This window comes from Dipodomys spectabilis, unplaced genomic scaffold, assembly GCF_019054845.1.
Source record: "Dipodomys spectabilis isolate Male_0828 unplaced genomic scaffold, ASM1905484v1 ptg000032l, whole genome shotgun sequence".
Lineage (NCBI taxonomy): Eukaryota > Metazoa > Chordata > Mammalia > Rodentia > Heteromyidae > Dipodomys > Dipodomys spectabilis.
The window spans coordinates 24,138,527-24,158,495 of NW_024870709.1; the positions used below are offsets into that span (position 1 = coordinate 24,138,527).

General features: G+C 38.5%; 1 protein-coding gene across 2 annotated transcripts in view; it reads left to right on the forward strand.

Annotated features, from left to right (window-relative positions):
* Positions 1 to 19,303, forward strand: part of Cmss1 (cms1 ribosomal small subunit homolog) — a 291,882-nt gene extending 272,579 nt beyond the window's left edge. For both annotated transcript variants that reach the window (XM_042676806.1, XM_042676807.1), the window contains exons 3-10: positions 3,093 to 3,164; positions 5,200 to 5,329; positions 9,925 to 9,984; positions 11,546 to 11,648; positions 13,494 to 13,554; positions 13,920 to 14,007; positions 15,957 to 16,045; positions 19,036 to 19,303. In XM_042676806.1, the coding sequence (XP_042532740.1) occupies positions 3,093 to 3,164; positions 5,200 to 5,329; positions 9,925 to 9,984; positions 11,546 to 11,648; positions 13,494 to 13,554; positions 13,920 to 14,007; positions 15,957 to 16,045; positions 19,036 to 19,119 (687 nt within the window). In that variant the 3' untranslated portion in view covers positions 19,120 to 19,303. The remainder of the gene's footprint in view (positions 1 to 3,092; positions 3,165 to 5,199; positions 5,330 to 9,924; positions 9,985 to 11,545; positions 11,649 to 13,493; positions 13,555 to 13,919; positions 14,008 to 15,956; positions 16,046 to 19,035) is intronic.
* The last annotated feature ends 666 nt before the right edge of the window (positions 19,304 to 19,969 follow it).

Sequence of the window (19,969 nt, forward strand, 5' to 3'; positions counted from 1 at the left end):
TTAATTTCTTTCTTCAAAGTTTACAGTTTTCAATTGTAGAAGTCTTTCACCTTCTTGGTTAGTCTATATAGTCTTAGGGATTTACTCTTTTGAGGCTATTGTGATTAATATGTTTTCCTTATTTCTCTCTCGGCCTGTTCATTACTAGCACATAGAAAAGCTACTGTTTTTCTGTATTAATTTTGTATCCTGCTGTTTTGCCCAAAGTATTTATCAGACCTAAACATTTTTGGAAGACTCTAGTTTTAATAGCAGATTAATCTCTTGTATAGGAATAGCTAGCATGCTTTTTTTTTCCAGTTCTGTAGGCTTCTCTTTGATCTGGTTATTGTTTCCTTTAATGTGCAACACTACTAAATTTCGGCCATTTTTCTAGCTTCTAACAGTGAGAATTATATGAATATCCTAGTTTGTTTATTCCCTCTTCTATTGATGAACACCCGAGACTCTTTCCTGTTTGGAAATATTATGAATAAATCTGCCATCAACATTCACGTACATGACTTTCATCATGTATATTTGTATTTCTCTTGAGTAAATACATGACTCTTGCCGAGAGCTTTGTTTAGTTTTATGAAATTTTTTTCCAGAATGATTGTACCATTTTAATGTTCCCCCTTCAATATTTGAGGATTTGGATTGTATTACATCCTTGTCAGCATTTCAGTTATTGGTCTTTTAAGTTTAGACATTGTGGTGGGTGTATATTGAGTAACTTTTGACTAAGCCCTCCAAAAAATGAAAAGCCCATTCTAAATTGCTTTTAATTTTGTAATGAACATGTGTGCTTAGTTATAAGATGGCAGTTTAAATAGCTTATTCCTACCAATATAGTAATCATCTATATCTTTTACAAAAAGGAAAGTTAAATGCCATTGAAGATTATTATTTTTTTTTCTCCTCCTTCATCCTGTTTTTTCCTCAGAGTCACCTTCAGCTTCTTTTTTTTTTCCTATTGTTACCTTGATAGTTTACCAATTTTTGGCTTAACCTACTAACCTTTGGACATTGCGTAAGACCACATAGCTCCATCCATCTACTATCTATTTACTCTCAATCTGCTTCTTCCCATGCTTACACTATATCATATTTTGGTTAAATCAGTCACTATTATATTATTGTGACAATGGAAATAACTGCTCAAAGCTGAGAAAAAGAAAAGCTATAATCATCTCTTTGCCATACACAACTCTATTTGGTGGTATTAATAATTGCCTCATTATTTGCCTGCCTTTCTGTGTTCCTTTTGTTAATTGATTCAATATGGTTTAGCCGCTTTTCTGTAAGCCCATGAATAATTTCCATATGATCAAATACATCAGCTATTTTTCTTCCCTGTAGCCCTCCTCACTCCTGTTCTACTCTGAGTTAGCCTGTGGGCCCACTGAGCAAATGAGACCTCCTGATAGTTATCTTGAGATGCTCTTCCAATATGGTCTTGGGATGGATCCCTTTTTTGTTGACTTTCATATCTCCTTTCTTGGTTGACTCTTCATTTTGCTAGAATAAAACCTTCAATATCTTCATGTAGGAAGAACTTTTGTTTTGAGATCTCAAAAAAAAAGAAGTTAGGCTTGATTAATAGTTAGAAAAGTTATAAAAGTCTAATTTACAAAGAAACTTTATTCAATATCTAGAAGCCATTTTCCATTGATAATATCATATTTCTATCAATGGTATTAAGAGGTCTTGATAAGAGAAGAAGTCTGTGGGGGATGAGTGGGAACATTAAAAGGGGTGACATAGATCAAGATGCACTGTATTCATAAACTACTTTGTTGAATGATGCTCTTTTGTACAACTACTTAAGATAATAAAAATAAATCATTTTTTTCTCTTAGTTGTACCAGTCTTTTAACTCATGACCTTGCACTTGCTAGACAGGGCTCTACCACTTACACTACTCCCCCAGGCCTTTTTTGCTTTTGTTATTTTTATTTTTCAAATAGGGTCTCAAGGGTTCCCTCTGGTTTAGACTCAGACCATATTCCTACCACCTAAGCCTTACATAGCTAGGATTAAAATATGTGAACAGCCATGCCTGGCTTTTGGCTGAGATGGGACCTCACTAACTTTTTGCCCCAGTTGGCTCAAATAACAATTGTCCAGTCTCTACCTCCTGAGTACTTGTGATTTCAAACATGTACCATTGTGCTCAACATTTTAAAAATACTTGTATTAGGGGCTAGGAAGGTGGCTCAGTGGTAGAGCACTTGCCTTGCATGCCTGAGGCCCTGGGTTCAATTCCTCAGCACCACATAAGCAAAAAGAAAAAAGCCGGAAGTGGTGCTGTGGCTCAAGTGGTAGAGCGCTAGCCTTGAGCTGAAGAGCTGAGGGACAGCGCCCAGGCCCAGAGTTCAGGCCCCACAACCAGACCCCAAAAAATAAAAAATTTGTATTAGGGTATATTAACTACACAAAATAGTGGCTTAATTATATCATTTCTATACATATGTATGTAAAGTATATTTGTCATATTTTCTCCACTCATACTTATCTACCACTGCCCTCCCACTGGTCCCCTTTCTATTTTTAGATATCCCATCTGAGAAGAAATAACATAAGAATTTTTTAGATTATTTTTTTAAGGTCTGCTTTACATCCTAACAAAGCTCTGTTTTGGAGGGGTTCTATGAGCTTCTGAGAAGAGCATGTACCCTGCAGCTGTTGGATTGACTATTCCTTAAGTGTCCATTAAGTTCATTTAAAAATACAGTTTCATTCAGCTCTGACTTTCATTACTGATTTTTTTTGTTTGAATGACCTAGTTAATGGTGAGAATAGGATGGTAAAGTCACCCATTAGGATTGTCTTGGGTTTCTCTGAACCTTTATATCTACTAGTATTTGATGAAATTAGTTGTATCAATGTTTACAGCACTTAGACTTACATTGCTATATCCTTGGTGGATTCTTCCATTTATCAGTATGAAGAGACATTCTTTCTTCCCTCTGGTTTTCTTATCAGATATGAATAGAGTACTTAGCTATTCGTTTTTTTATCTTCATTTGCTCTATTTTTTTATTATTGTGAAAATACCATACACTTCATCATGCAAAGATGAAACATTTCTCATTTGTGTTTCATTACAGCCTAAGGAATGTTTCTTGACACAACCAAAGGAAACAAAAGAAGATGCCATCAAGACTAGGAAGAGGAGAAAGGTAATGTTTACAATTCATTACTGTGCTGTGGTTTCCATCACATTTTTTTGTCTTACTTTTTTTTTTTTTGTCCCAAAACCAGGACTCAGACTCACCATCTGACACATTTGACTATTGGTTAGTGCTCTACTAACTGAGCCATACCTCCAACCCCTCTGTCACATTTTTGTATGTCATATTTTGGTGCAGAAACTATTATAATATGTGATACAGAAACTGTAAGGTTCAATAAGGTTTATCAATTTCCCTAAAGTTACTAACAATAAGATTTTCTGTTGGGACTAAAAATAAATTCTTCTGACTCCTATTTCAATCTTGTAGAACACCAACATCTTTGTTATCATACCTGTGTTTTCATTATGGTTAAGTGTTATAACCTAATCTAATTCTAGAAGTGGCCCAGAACTATTCTCCCTACTGACTCCTGTTTTTTTCCAAGAAAAGAAATTTACCAAATTCCTTATCTCTCTAATTTCAGTTTTTAAGATTTTATACTCTAGAGCACTAGAAAAAAAAAAGCAGGTGAAGGAGTATAAGACATTTCTAACTGATTTAAAGCAAAAGGTCACCTTCCATTCTAATATATACCTTTGCACATAGAAGACTTTTGCTCCTATATAAACATTTTTTAGAGCTCACTCAGACTTAGGATATCTTTCACCTTCCACCAGAGTTGTGAGAACAGCAGTACAGTTCTCTTCCTGCCAAGAAAGGTCTACTGCTAAAGCCAGCAGAAGAAATGTGATTGAGATTAGAAGAAAGAAGATTGACTCAAACCAGTTGCTTAACAGCAAGTTTTAGAAAATTTAAGAGTGTGCATGCATATGTTTTCTTTTCTCACAAACAGCCAAATAGGAAAACAAGAGATGCCAAATGGGCTTGAGGTTTGGCAAGTCCTTAAAGTGACTTTAACTTCTCTTTAATAATTTGTACATTAATGGCCTGTCAGGAGTGTTAAGTTCTAGTGCTCAAGGTCAGAACTCTAGCTTGATAATTTAGCCTTGGTCAAGACCATGCTAAAATATGCCCACTGGTGACATGTTGAAAAGGTTCTGTCTTTGACAGAAACTTGACCATTCTTGGCAGTAGTGTTGTGTGAAGTTATCAGGGAAGGTGGGAAGAAAACTGGGTGAGAGGTTAGGTCAAGGCCCCTTCTAAATCTTCGGTGAAACATACGAAGGAAATGAGAAGGGAAGTTTATAGTGAAACTGAAGTAAGTGTGTGTGTTCCCAGCATTCAATAAAAGTTCCAAGCATACACAAATGAGTCCAAATTAAAATTAGAAGTCCAAATCAAAGTACTTCCTGTAATACCTATCTTACTTTCCATAGGGCCATTTTAAGATTGTCAGTCTCCCCAAACTTGAGAATCATGGCTGTTAAATGTGCTTTTCAATGGTCTATTGTGCTCAAACTAGTACTGCAGGTGTAATTTGAATGTCAGAAATCCAGAGACTGGGCACCTCAAATTCTCAAAAATTCTATCCAAGAATAAAGATCAGGGCTGAGAAGGTGGCTCAGTGGTAGAGTGATTGCCATGCATACATGAGGCCTTGGGTTCGATTCCTCAGCACCACATAAGCAGAAAAAAGCCAGAAGTGGTGCTATGGCTCAAGTGGTAGAGCACTAGCCTTGAGCTGAAGAGTTGAGGGACAGCACCCAGGCACAGAGTTCAGGCCCCATGACCGGCCAAAAAAAAAAAAGAATAAAGATCATTTAAAGCAAAAAGAAATTTCCATTGCAAAAAGATGTTAAAAAAATTGACTTTTAACCAAAAATTCCCTATTGTGGAGTTTCATTCAGAAATTTCAGATCTCCTAAAAGTCATAGACCAAGAGTTACAAAAAGCCTTTTAGAACACCTTCCTAATTTTTAAAATAATAGTTGTGTCTCAGAAGTATTCAATAACTTTCTCAAATGTAGATATTAAAACTCATTCACTCACTCATTTACTCATTAATCCTCATACCAGAGGCATTAATTCAAGCCACTACCACTGTAAAATTTGTCTTCTGTTTTTATCTCTTCTGTCTTAGAAAAAAATTACTGATATTCTTGCAAAATCAGAACCCAAACCAGGGATACCTGAAGACCTACAGAAGCTGATAAAGGATTATTACAGCAGCAATCGCTCAGTGATTGAATTAGAAGAATTGAACCTACCAGGTACAGCTAGACTTCAGTTTTTCTAAGGATGGGGAACAAAACAGGTTCATTCTGTTTTTATGGTATATTATGGTTAGGTATCTCAGCTGGCAAACTCATCTATTTTCCATGTGATAATGCTCCTTTCTTCAACATAGTAGTTTGAACTAGTACCCTATTATTAGGGTACTACAAATATTTGGTGAATATAATACTGAAATTTGTGATAGTATGTTCTTTTTCAGTCCCAAAGTAATTATTAGGAATGCATTTTTAGAAGACTCTTCAAAGAGAAAGAGTCACTAATGAGGATATGAGTTAAACTAAAATTAGGATAATTCACCACATTTGAAAATATAGATGGGAAATTGAGTTGATGCCTCCCTTTCAGATAAAAACATCTAAACCTTCATAAGCGTCCTTGTTGTATTATTGCCTCTCTCATGTTTTTCTTAGCCAAGGTTTTATTTTTAGAGTAGTTTTTTGAGTTGTAGCCCAGATTTCTTTAAACAGACTATCAAAATTGTTCATTTTTAACAAAATTGACACCATACTCAAATGATTCTTAAGCCTATCAGTTTAAGGTCTACTGAATTAGAGTATCTTTAATTAAGTTAAAGCAAATTACAAACTTAAAATTATTACCTTTGCTTATTTTTTAAATTATGACACATCCTGTAACTTTATTGGGCAAGCATAGGGGAAAACACATGTTATCCTAAAAGCAAAGCATAAAATGTTTGGGTAACTATTTCAGATGAGCTGTTTATAAATGACAGGGGATCACTAAGATGACTTGTGGAAAAAGTTAAGAGTAGCTTTATTTCCTTTTTCCATTACAGCTTTTATGTTTTTAGAAACTTGAGAAGCTGAAAAACAGTTAGTTCCCCGAATTTTTATAAATCTATTGTGATATACTTTTTTTAAGTGTATTTTGGGTTTGGAAACATGAGTGCCCTGTCTGTTTCTTTTCCAAGACAGTTACCTATTGGGAATAGAATAGTGCATTTACATATGAGCAAGATCTAGAATTGTAGGCTTAAGTGAGCCCAGAGGGCTAAGCAACAGTTAGAAACCACTCTTCCCAGCTCCTGGGTGTTTGAGCCCTGTCTCACTGCTCTATGGCAACAACCAAGTGTTGTCACAAAACCACTTTCCAAGCCTAGTTGAAGTTTAGTTTTTAACCATGTGACTCAGTGGTTCTTGTTGGAGAAAACTTGGAACTTAGAACTACACTACCATCCTGTCACCTCATGGTACATCATAAACCTTATTTCTTCCTACATAATGAGTTAAAGGTCCAAAGAAGGCTTTAATGGGTCATCTAAGTTCCATAGTGAATTTATGTTAAAGTATTGTTTTAGTACACTGTTGTTAAATAGTTGTTTAAACTGTATTGTGTCATACAGTCAGGCAAGAACGTAGGGTCATGAGTTTGTTTAGGAGGGAAAGAAAGTATGTTAAGGGGCTGGGAAGGTGGCTCAATGGTAGAGCGCTTGCCTTGCATGCATGAGGCCCTGGGTTCGATTCCTCAGCACCACATAAGCAAAAAGAAAAAAGCCAGAAGTAGCAGCTGAGGGACAGTACCCAGGCCCAGAGTTCAGGCCCCATAACCAGACCAAAAAAAAAAAAAAAGTATGTTAAATCTAGTCAAAATGAACAAGTAAGAAGTTGGGCCAGGCTGGGAATGTGGCTTAGTGGTAGAGTGCTTGCCTAGCATGCATGAAACCCTGGGTTTAATTCCTCAGTACCAGATAAACAGAAAAAGCCAGAAGTGGCGCCATGTCTCAAGTGGTAGAGTGCCTAACCTTAAGTAAAAGAAGCTCATGGACAGTGCACAGGCTTGAGTGCAAGCCCCAGGACTGGCAAATAAAATCAAAAGAAATGATGCCATTCTGAAACAAAGTGTGTCTTCCACCATCACTGAAAGGATTAGGAGAGAATGTCCTGTTTGCTATGCTGACAAGACCGAGGACAGTCTCGTCAAAAAGGAACTCCATGCCAGGTGAGAAGAGGGGGATGCCACTGGGTGTTGGAATAGGCTCAGGAAGAAGCGTACGTGTAAACTGGATATAAACAATAATCTCTTGTTCATATTCAGTTTGTGAAGGGTCTCACTTATGAGATAAGGTCTCAAAGGTATTAGGCTGTCCTTGAGCTCACTAAATAGTCCCTGCTGGGCCTTAATCTTCCTGTCTCAGCTTTCCAAGTGCTGGGATTACCAGCTTGTGCCAGCACGCCTGGAAACTAACTTGGTTTTAATTTGAGATTGTTTGTATGTCAGAAGGATTGGGAACATGACTTTTTAATTTAGCATTGTGCTCTATACACTGTTAATGTCGTACTCATAGACACTTAATTAGGGTTTCAAGACAAGACACTGGAAACTCATTAACCTGCTGCTGTCTTTTGAGAGCTATGTTGTGGTTTAGATTAATGATAATGAATGCCTGTAGGCTAGCTGCAAACAAATCACCTAAGGATTTCTTAAAAAGCTACCTAGGCCTACCTTCAAAGGATTCTGAACCACTTTGCCAAGAGTATCCATCATTACATCTAATTTTTTTAATTAAGTGATTGTACAAAGAGGTTAAAACTTCCTAAGTCAGGTTATGAGTACAGTGCTTCTTGATATATCTGTATATCTTTTTTAAAGCTCTCCAGGTGAATCTGAGCATATACAATCTTGGAGAAATGCAGTTTGAAAGACAATCAGGGGCTCCAAAATGGTATTAAGAAGCAATATCTTTGAAGCTATTTACAAAATGTAGATTACAATATTTTATTTAATTCAGTAACAGTAACATTGCTGTGTTTATAGAGGAACTTTTTCTTACAGAAAGAATTAAGTTGATGATGGTAACATTGCTGGTTAGAGTTACTATTTTATTGAGTTAGCAATATTAATCATTTATAGGCCATCATTGTCAATGATACACAAAGGCATTTTTTTTTTGTCAGTTATGGGGCTTGAATTCAGGGCCTTGGCACTGTCCTTGAGCCTCTTTATGCTCAAGGCTAGAGCTCTACCACTTGAGCCATAGCACCTCTCCCAGTTTTTGAGTGGTCAATTGGAGATAAGAGTTTCATGGAGATCTTCCTCTTGGGCTGGCTTCAAACTGCAGTCCTCAGATGTCAGCCTCCTGAGTGGCTAGGACTATAGGCCTGAGCCACCAGCACCCAGCGACATGCATGTTTTATTTTAATGAGTTATGTTGCATTTTATGGTAAAGTTGTATTGTGTTGTATTTTGGACATTTTTCTTATCTTCCAAAATCCACATTCTATTTCCTTTTAGTGTAAGCATTTACTCTAATGTATAGCTATGTATTTTTAAGTGTATGTATTTGCATATAATTTGAAATTATATATATATATGTGTATACATTTTAAATTTTATCCAAATGACATTGTGCTAATCCCCTCATTCTGTTTCTTTCTTTACCTCACATCTTTTGCTGATATGCCTGTGTGACATTATGACCATCTAGTCAGTTTCTAGATGCTGCTATTTTGGATTTTTCATTTACCAGCTAGTACTCTTCTATGTTCCCTGATATCAATACCTACATTACATTCCACATCTTATTCCAACTAGATTGTCAGAATGAATATCCTTGTATGTGCTGCTCTATCAGCCATATAAGAATTTCTTTCCAAGCCAGGTGCCAGTGGCTCACACCTGTAATCTTAACTACTCAGGAGGCTGAAATCTGAGGATCACAGTTCAGAGCCAGCCCAGGCAAGAAAGGCCATGAGACCCTTATCTCCAATAATCCACTAGAAAACCAGAAGTGGTGCTATGACTTACTCTGTAGAGTATTTGCCTTAAGCTGAAGAGTGTAGGGACAGCGCCCTAGCCCAGAGTTGAAGCCCCACAACCAACCAAAAAAGAAATTATTTCCAGAAGCTGGGAAAGTGGCTCAGTGGTAGAGCACTTGCCTTGCATGCATGAGGCCCTGGGTTCAATTCCTCAGCACCACATAAGAAGCAAAAAACAGAAGTGGAGCTTTGGCTCAAGTGTTAGAGAGCTAGCCTTAAGCTAAGAGCTGAGGGACAGCACCCAGGCCCAGAATTCAGGCCTACGACCAACAAAAACAAAAAAAAAGAAGAAGAAGAATTTCTTTCCATCAGTTACCCAGAAATGAAATCAGGGGCTCATAGTGTATATGATCTCAAGATTACTGCTTTGCAGATTAGGAATGCCAATTTACAATTGCATCCTCAGTTGGCGCTGTTCTTATCAACTTATACTCTCAACAGTTGGCAGTATAAATCTTTCTAACATTGGCTCTTTGTGTTTCCTAATCACATTATATTACACTTCTCTGGTAATTGAGTTTGACTCTCAAACATTTGTGGGACACTTCACTTTGCCTTTGTATACTGCATAGATTTTTTTAAAATAAGGTTGATTCATCAGTCTTCCAGCTGATACAAAAAAGGTTTTATTTCACAAAAAAAAATTATGGACAACTCCATAATAGGTTGATTTTGCTGCTAGTTTTTTTTACTATTAATGAACCTCCTAATGTTTTTTAATTCTTCATTCGTATTTCCTTTACTCATATGATGTTTGCAAAATTCTCTACAAACATATTTTCTCATATTTCTAGACTCCTGTTTCCTCCAAGCCAATGATTTGACTCACAGTCTTTCATCATACCTAAAAGAAAGTAAGTAAATTCCAATTTGTAAAAAAAATAAAAATATTTCCCAATTTACTATTCTATTAAAAATGTATAAAAAGTCCGGGCACCAGTGGCTTACACCTGTAATCCTAGCTACTCATGAGGCTGAGATCTGAGGATCATGGTTCAAAACCAGCCCAGGCAGGAAAGTCCAGGAGACTCTTATCTCCAATAAACCACTAGAAAACCGGAAGTGGTGCTGTTGCTCGAGTGGTAGAGCACTCACCTTGAGCTAAAAAGCGGAAGGACCAGAGTTCAAGCCCCATGACCAACCAAAAAATATATATATATATAAAAAGTAACTTTTAAGGCTAAATTCAAAATAAAAATTTCTACCTTAAGTGTATTCCAAGTGGAAATGGTTGATAGTTTTTTGGTTTTGGTTTGTTTTTGTTTTTATGGGGGGGATCGGGTCCTGGGGCCTGAACTCTGGGCCTCGGCGCTGTCCCTCAGCTCTTCAGCTCAAGGCTAGCACTCTACCACTTGAGCCACAGCGCCACTTCCGGGTTTTTTCTTTTTGCTTATGTGGTGCTGAGGAATCGAACCCAAGGCCTCATGCATGGAAGGGAAGCACTCTACCACTGAGCCACCTTCCCAGCCCAGAAATGGTTGATAGTTTTATCTTGATGTTTTCTTTCATTTTCTTTCTCTTTTTCTCTCTTTCTCTCTTTATGTCTCTCTTTCTCCTCCTTCTCTCTGTCTCTTTCAAGGCAACATCTAACTATGTAGCCCAGACTGGTCTTATTATTATTTGATCAGAATTCTATTTAATCAGCATTGTCTCCAAACATAAACTTAATATTGAAAATATAATATGCTGAACTTTTTTTATTTAGTTCTAAAATTAGCCATTTTTTAGCTCTTTGGCATATTATATTTTTGTTAGCAAATTAAGTCCCTTCCTATAGCCTAGTCCACTCCTTCCCTTCTCCACAGCTTAGCATGCTCCCTTCCTAGGCAGCACTAGGCCCATGTAGTAAAGGCAGTAAATAATCAACTTCCAACCTCCTTTACCTTGGGATGGCTCTTCTCTGTGGCAGAAGGCAACAAGAGCCCTTTAGAGTGACCTTCAGGTCTGGGCAGTTGCAAGACCCTTATCTACCATTTGGATAGTAGCCATAAATCCTAGTCTGACACAATGAAGCCCCTGGCCCACATGTCCACATCACAGTCCCCGCCTCCTAGTCTCTTCTAGCCCCTCCTAAACCCCTAGGTTATATAGGTCACCCCAGACTATAGCCGGTGCTTCTTCTCATTCCTCCCTTGTGAGAAGGAGTCTTTCTGGCCCCCTTTCCAGGCAAACCTTTCTTTGTTCTCTGTATCTGGATGTCTACATGGTTCTCTGGCAAAGTCTATTAATCTTAATTTTGCTAAGAATTCTAATATCTAGAATAAACAGAAAATAACAGAATTATCATTATAATGAGAACTACTCATTGTTTTTTATTATGCTTAAACACAACCAAAGAAATATTTCGAGAATACTCAACTTTGGAAGTCCCTGTTCTGCTATATTCAGAATAATTTTTTGTGATCTTTTCTTCAGTCTGTCCTAAGTGGATGAAACTTCGGAAAAACCATACTGAGAAGAAGTCACTCCTGATGCTGATCATCTGCAGCTCTGCCATCCGAGCCCTGGAGCTCATCAGGTTAGGAATGTTTTCTGAGTAAATGATTGTGTCAGCCTAGTAGTCTATGTGGGGGAGGTATAGAGCAATGAACAAAAAAAGAGTCCCTGCCTTCATGGAATTTGCATTCCATGGGGAAAACAGATAAAAAACCCCAAGGAGTTTATTATAATATGAATAAGTAATATATTGTGTTTAGAAAAAATAAAGCATGCATGAAATCAAAGTAGACAGTAATTTTTAAAGAGATTTTTTAAAAGTTTTTCTAAGGAGGTGACATTTGAACAGAGACTAGAATGAAATGGAGGAGTGAGCCAAGTGTCCTGATGGTTAATTGGAGATAAGAGTCTCAGACTTTACTGCCCAAGCTGGCTTAGAACCACGATCCTTAGCTCTTAGCCTCCTAAGTAGCTAGGATTACAGGCATGAGCCCCCAGTGCCCGGCTTTCAAACCTTCCTCTGTCTACCCCAGGACACAAATTAAATTATATCTCATGCTCTCCCAATAAAGCATCAGTGTTCCTTTTGACTATTTCTAACAGAATTGATCTTCAATATTCTGATTTTTAAGCAGTTGCACTTGCTGAACCTGGAATCACAGCAATTCACATTTACTTTTTAGTGCTTTAAAAAGTGCCCCAAGTGGGGAGCTGGTGGCTCATGCCTGTAATCCTAGCTACCAAGGAAACTGAGATCTGAGGATCTCTGTTCAAAACCAGCCCAGAAAGTCTGAAAAAACAGGAAGTGGTACTGTGGCTCAAAGTGGCAGAGTGCTAGCCTTGAGCAAAAGAGCTCAGGGACAGTGCCCAGGCCCAGAGTTCAAGCCCCAGGACCCACAAAAAAAAAAAAAAAGTACCAAAGAACTCATTTCAGATTGAAATGCTAATGGCATAAGGTTGACCTGAAGCTGACCTCTTTGAAACTGAACCTTCCCTGTATTTAAATTATTTTCTAAGGGGCATAAAAGCAATGTGTTGTCTTATTTCATTTACTGATTCTTACCATTTTTTTGCATCCACAGTAATATTATGATCCAATTCAAGGCTAAAAGATCTGCTAAAGATTATTTCTGAACAAGCACAAGGAACCTTTTTCATACCAACTAATGATTAATAATTCTCTAAGAATTTTCTAAGAACATCTGTGTCATGAGAGCCATGAGTTCTGTTCAGTTGTTTCTCTAATTAACTTTGTCATGAGAAAGTATATTTATAAGTAAAAATTCACATGCATTAGGACTTGAGTTTGCAGAATAATTCAATATTTTACAAACTTGTTTTCTCCTGGTCAATGATATTCCCCAAACATTATATAATAACACATAAAGGAAAGCAATATTCACATGTGAGGTCTATCCCTAAATATCAATGAAAAGATTGTGTGTTCATTTATATCCACTTCAACTGAAAACATAATTTTAGGTGATATATTGAAATACATACAACAAATTTTTTTAAAAACAGGCAATGGAAACAGAAGCAAATTAAAAATAGAAGTGAGAAAATCAAAGGGAGGGGTTGGAGACCATCCTGAGTTACATGACAAGTTAAGTAAAGCCCTATCTTAGAAAAGATGTAAAGGAAAGAAGGAAGGGGCCAGGGAAAGGGAGGGAGTAGGAAAAAGGGAGGGAAGGGAAGAGAAAAGAGAGGAGAGGACATCATGCCACCCCCCCACTTTCACTGCAGGTAGACTAACCTGAAATCTCAGAAATGTTTATGCTTATGTGGAGATATACACATGCTTATGCTTATGTATGCACATAGTCTTTGAGTAAAGGAAGATATATTGCTTAGTACAACCCAGAATCAGTGAATTGTCTTAATCTCTTAATATTATCAATTACATTTATCTATTGCTTTTCATTAGGTCAATGACAGCATTCAGAGGAGACAGCAAAGTTATGAAATTATTTGCAAAACATATAAAGGTAAGCAAGAACCTTTATTTCTAATGGGAAACTAAGTAATCCCCATGAGCCACTCCCAGACCTCAGTGTTTTCCCTTCACCCCTCTCTCTTCGTTGTCTTTGATGCTTTCCTTACATGACATTTACACTCATTCTGGCTTCCTTTGAATTTTGTGCCCCTGTATAGCAGCTACCTCTGCCCTATTCCCAGAGAGAGCCAAAATTTAACTCTATTAGGGTTTACCAATTTCCTAGGGAGATCTTTTTTGCTCAGGAAGCTGGTGTAAACAAAGTGGTTTTACTTGCTTTTTACTTTCTTAATTCTGAGATTAAATGCTCAAACTTAGCCTATGACTGTACTTTTCTTCTCTTCTGTCTTGCAATAGGTTCAGGAGCAAGTAAAGTTATTGGAGAAGCGTGTGGTGCACTTGGGTGTGGGAACTCCTGGGAGAATTAAAGAACTCATTAAACAAGGTATGAAAAAGCAGCAGTGATACTCCCATGCAGAGTTAGGAGTTTTCTTTATCCACATGTGAATCTAGAAAAACACATTTGAGATATAGAAAAGCCAAACCTGTTAATTTCCCAGTGAGAAACTCAGCCTCTAGTCTTTGAATTTGGCTGCCCGGTAAGCCCAGTGAATGGGAGATGAGGGCAGTGACTAATGGAACATATTAACCTACCAGAACATATCCACATTCCAATTGCTGTAGCAGATTAGTGGATCCACACAGCCTGCATCCACTTTTTTTCCCCTTCTCTGATATTAATCAAGCTGTATATGTTGGTTCCATTGAATCTTGGTTCCCAGAGATTCCTATTCTGGTTAAGGGCTGACATATAGCACATATTAAGACAAAAATGCATTTTCTGTGAATGAAACAGAGCTATTTCACAATACAAACACATTTCTCTTTTAGCTCTCTCCCAGAAAGTATTCCAGACTAATCCACTATCCTAAGGGCCTGCTAACCTGCTGATCATCATCTTATTTTCTATTACTACCTACCAGATTTAATCACTTCTTTTCTTTCAAATGACTTTAATGACTTCCTTCTTTTCCAAAAAAATGTACTTAATATAGTAATAGAATTTTATTTGTCTAGAACTATTCCTGTTATTTTATGTATCTTAAAGTAATATGTTAATCTATATAGTAATTCAGGGCAGAGAAGGTCATTTGCCAGGAAGCCACCAAAATATAAAATTACTACTCTTCCTCTCCAGATCAAAATCACCCAGGGTTAATGGAGAATACCATATACAGGGTTGTGTGCAAATGCAGACAACCACGACATTGAACAGCCCCTGGCAGACAAGGAAAGCTGCATTTCTGGAGTTACTAGTGTTATGAGGCTTCATGAACTATAGTCACAGGTGATTCCATTGGATAAAGGTCAGATAGTGGAGATAGAACCTTGAACAGTAAACTGAGCAGTTTGGATTGTTTTTGTCATTGGACATAGGAAGACATTGAAAGCTAATAAACAGATGAGTGATAATAGTAATAGTCATATGAGAAGGAATTTGGGAGATTTGCTGTCAGAAGAGGCCAGGGATGGACTTTCAGGCTGGTCTCTGCCTCCTTCATAGTTCTTAGCTAAATATTCACTTTTTTTTTTTTTTTTTTTATTGTCAAGGTGATTCACTCTTTAAGCAATTTCCCACATTAGCATGTTATAGTGCTGAAAAAATGCTGTCCAGGGCTGGGAAGGTGGCTCAGTGGTAGAGTGCTTGCCTTGCATGCATGAGGCCCTGGGTTCAATTCCTCAGCACCACATAAGCAGAAAAAGCTGGAAGTGGTGCTGTGGCTCCAGTGGTAGAGCACTAGCCTTGAGCTGAGGCCCAAAGTTCAGGCCCCATGACTGGCAAAAAAAAGAAAAATGCTGTCCAGACAGCATTTGTTGGGAGTATATTGATACAGAGTTGGGGAAAGTCCGTATATGAAGGCTTATTTCTCTTGGGAAAAAACTCATTTAAGAAGCTGTTGAGCTCTGCAGCCTCACATTCAGTACTTGTCTTCTAGATAGGCCAAAAGACAATGGGAAAAGGATTCACCAGCCTCATCAAAAGAGAGCTGACAGACCAGAGTCCTCACCTTGACATCCTTTTCTGCCAAACCACCCAACACCTTCCTTTCCTCATCCTCCTCTGACTGTGATAAAGGGAAGGGAGGCTTGCCTAGCAATGAGCACGGACAGGTTTAGCTAAATAGCCTTTTCCTTTTCTGGAAGCAGTGATAGTCTATTGTCAGTCCCAGAGTGCTGTGTTTGTTTTCCATCAGGGAAGAGCGCTTTATGTGCAGAGATTAGTTGTGCAGCAAATCAAGCAAAAAGCAACCGGGAGAGTAAAAGTCGTTTTAACAAGCTGTGTCATGAGGTTTTTTTTTTTAACTATAGCAACCCTCTCGCCGTCTTTTTCAGATGGCCTTAATTTGAACCCATTAAAGTTTTTGGTTTTCGACTGGAACTGGAGAGATCAGAAGTTGAGGAGAATGATGGACATTCCCGAGGTACTGTGTAATCAACAAGTTGCCTTTAATCATTTTTTTCTTCCAATTTGAACTTGAGTTCAAAAAGAGTAATAAAGTCTTTGACATGAGGAGCAGCCAGCACATTCTGGCTTTTGACATTATTTCTATCTTTTAACTCTGAGGCAACCACTGTCATAGAGACCATCTCATCCCCTTCCACATAACTGTATCCTTCCCACATGTGCAGCCTAGATGTCAGCTTTGCGGCTCAGTAAGTCACCATGGCTCCTGCCCCACTCAGCCATCTGTATCTCACCTTTTAGGAACTAAGATCTAAGTCAGGTGCCGGTGGTTCATGCTTATAATCCTAGCTACTCAGGAGGCTGAGATTTGGAGGGTCACTGTTGCAGGTCGCCCTGGGCAGAGAGGTTACTAGACTATATTTCCATAATAATTAGCAAAAAGAAGGACTCCATGAAGGCATTACTGAAGTGGTAAAGTACCAGCTCCGCAAGCTTGAGGCCCTCAGTTCAAACCCTAGACTGCCAAAAAAAAAGAAAAAGAAAAAAGGAACTATAAGATGTGATGGTTTTAGCACTTTTTCTATGTTACCCTTACCACCACAGTCATCTTTACCTTCTGTCTGTGTGTGTGCACACACATGTGGGGATCATTTGACCAAAGTCGATGGGAAATAAACTTCCCTCAGTCCTGGCATCTCCACATTACTATAAATTTCCTTCATTTAGAAAGACATTTTGGTTTTGTGGGGTAAGAATTTTTTTTTGTCTCAGTGGGTTAGAATCGAAATGATTGAATGCCTTTGTGGGCACAATATTAGCTCATTATATATTTATTCAAGTAATCCATTAATATCAAATTGTGAAAAATTGATTTTTGCCACCCACAGTCTCATCCTGAGGCCAATTTTTCAATCTAGTCTGATATTTCAAAGTAGTTTTTAGGAAAAAAAAAAAAACTCAAAAGAGGTTTGCACAGTCATAAATATGGCTGCCAGGCACCAGCCAGGAATAAATCATAGAAGTAACTATCAAAGAGACTTGGAATAACTCCTTCAAACATACTGAATGAATTAATTTATCACATAAAACTACTTTCCCAGATTGACCAAAGCTGATTATAATTGATTGGTGAGTGTTCACAGACATCAGGTTAAAAGACAATTTGCTCAGTTCAGTGTATACACACATGATCCTTCCCCCTACACACACACACACACACACACACACACACACACAGAGTACACACAGTATATAGAGTCATGCAACCTGTTCCATGAGTAGACTGTTGTTTTGTTTGTTTGTTTTTGTTGGTCATGGGGCTTGAACTCTAGGCCTCGGCATTATCCTTCAGCTCAAGGCTAGCATTCTACCACTTGAGCCACAGTGCCACTTCAAATTTTCTGGTGATTAATTGGAGATAAGAATCTCATGGAGAGGCTGGGAAGGTGGCTCAGTGGTAGAGTGCTTGCCTTCCATGCATGAGGCCCTGGGTTTGATTCCTCAGCACCACATAAGCAAAAAGAAAAAAAGCCGGAAGTGGCGCTGTGGCTCAAGTGGTAGAGTGCTAGCCTTGAGCTGAAGAGCTGAGGGACAGTGCCCAGGCCCAGAGTTCAGGCCCCACGACCGGACCCAAAAAAAAAAAAAAAAAGAATCTCATGGACTTTCCTGCCAAGACTGGCTTTGAACCGTGATCCTCAGATCTAAGCCTCCTGAGTAGCTAGGATTACAGTTGTGAGCCACAGAGTCCGGTTAGACTGTTTTTTTAAAAACTAATTTAGAAGTTTGAGCTAGGCACCAGTGGCTCACAACTGTAGTCCTAGCTACTCGGAAATCTGAGAGCTGAGGATTGTCATTCAGAACCAGCACAGGTAGGAAAGGCTGTGAGACTTTTACCTCCAATAAACCATCAGAAAACCAAAAGTGGTACTGTGGCTCAAGTGGTAGAGCACTAGTATTGAGCTAAAAGAGCTGAGAGACAGCACTCAGGTCCAGAGTTCAAGCCCCATGACTGATAAAAAAAAAAAAAAAAAGAGTGTGAGGACACTTTAATGAAATCTGTTTTATGTTGAGCCTCTTCCTTTTTATATAAAAATTGGTCATGAGGGGGCTGGGAAGGTGGCTCAGTGGTAGAGTACTTATCTTGCATGCATGAGGTCCTGGGTTCGATTCCTCAGCACCACATAAGCAGAAAAAAATCCAGAAGTGGTTCTGTGGCTCAAATGGTAAAGCACTAGCCTTGAGCTGAAGAGCTGAGGGACAGTACCCAGGCCCAGAGTTCAGACCCCACGACTAGCAAATAATAAATAAATAAATAAATAAAATTTTTAAAAAGGTCATGGGAAGTTGTCTCAGTGGTAGAGTGCTTGTCTTGCATGCATGATGCCCTAGTTTGATTCCTCAGCACCACATAAGCAGAAAAAGCTGAAAGTGGCGCTGTGGCTCAAGTGGTAGAGTGCTACCCTTGAGTTGAAGAGCTGAGGGACAGCGCCCAGACCCAGAGTTCAGGCCCCAAGACCAGACCCCCCCCCAAAAAAAAATTGGTCATGGGGCTTGAACTCAGGGCCTGGGTGCTGTCCCTGAGCTTTTTCCGTTCAAGGCTAGCACTCTACAACTTGGAGCCACAGCTCCACTTCAGGTTTTCTGATGATTAATTGGAGATGAGTCTCACAGACTTTCCTGCCCAGGCTAGCTTTGAAACATGATCCTTACATCTCAGCCTCCTGAGTAGATAGGATTATAGGCATGAGCCACCAGTGCCCAGCCAAACTTCTTCGTTTTATGTGACTATTTCAACTCAACATCAAATGTAAATTAGGACTTCTGCCCTTTAGGACTTGTGACTTCTGCCACAAGAGCTGTATAAATACCTGGGATTCCAGATGATAAATTTTGGGTTTTGTCAAAACCAACTTTGGTTGATGGGGGGTTAAGGTGGAGGAGGTGAACCCTCCCACATACTAGGAATCTTAAGTTTTCGTTGTTGTTTTGGTCTTTTCCCTCATTTAGATAAGAAAGGAGGTTTTTGAACTTCTAGAAATGGGAGTGCTCGATCTATGCAAGTCAGGATCCTTGAAGCTGGGCCTTTTCTAAGTCTACATCCTGATGAAGATTCTGGTTTTCACGGTGGAATTTGCATCCTTTTCAATAATGCTGGCACTTTACAAGTACTCAGGAAATAACAGCTACTATCAATGTTTGTTGCATCACTAAATTGGTCACCTGAAATATTTAATGAGGATTCGTTAACAGAAATAAACTTGTCCTTTTCCCACTGGCTTGTGTGTGATCTTTGTTGAGCAGATAGTTTTCTTCTCATCAGCTGCATAGACTGGAAATGCAGGAGATGGGAAAGAGCAGCTGGGTGACATGAAGCCAGGCCCTTCCCTTTCTGAGCTCCTGTCTCATCATCTGACGTGGACATGGTTGAGGACTTCATCAGATGGTGATTGTGGAGCAGATTTATAAACTGAGGCATGGTCTCAGGGAGGAGAGTTGCCATGGAAGCTAGAACGGGATGCAAGTATATGTGACAATTTGCAAATACAGAAAAACAAGTACAGATTTCCTGTTCATAATGCTAAAACTTGTTTTGAAATAATTCCAAACGTATAGAATAGTTGCAAAAATAATATAGAGAATTTCCAATGTCACCTTCTGCCACCTTTCCCAATGCTAATTTCTAGTATATCACAATATAGTCACCAAAACTAAGAAAGCAATATCAGTGTGGTGCACTTAACTAAACTATTGATGGTTTTCAAATTGCCTCCATTTTTCAACCAATATCCTTCTCTGGACAGTATCTGAGAAAGTCTGGGAATCCCATATTGCATTTAATTGTTATGTTTCCTTTTGATGACTTATTTCTCCTTCTTTCTTGATATTTATCATTTTATTTGTCTGTGTTAGTACCAGGCCTCGATCTCTCAAGCACTCACTC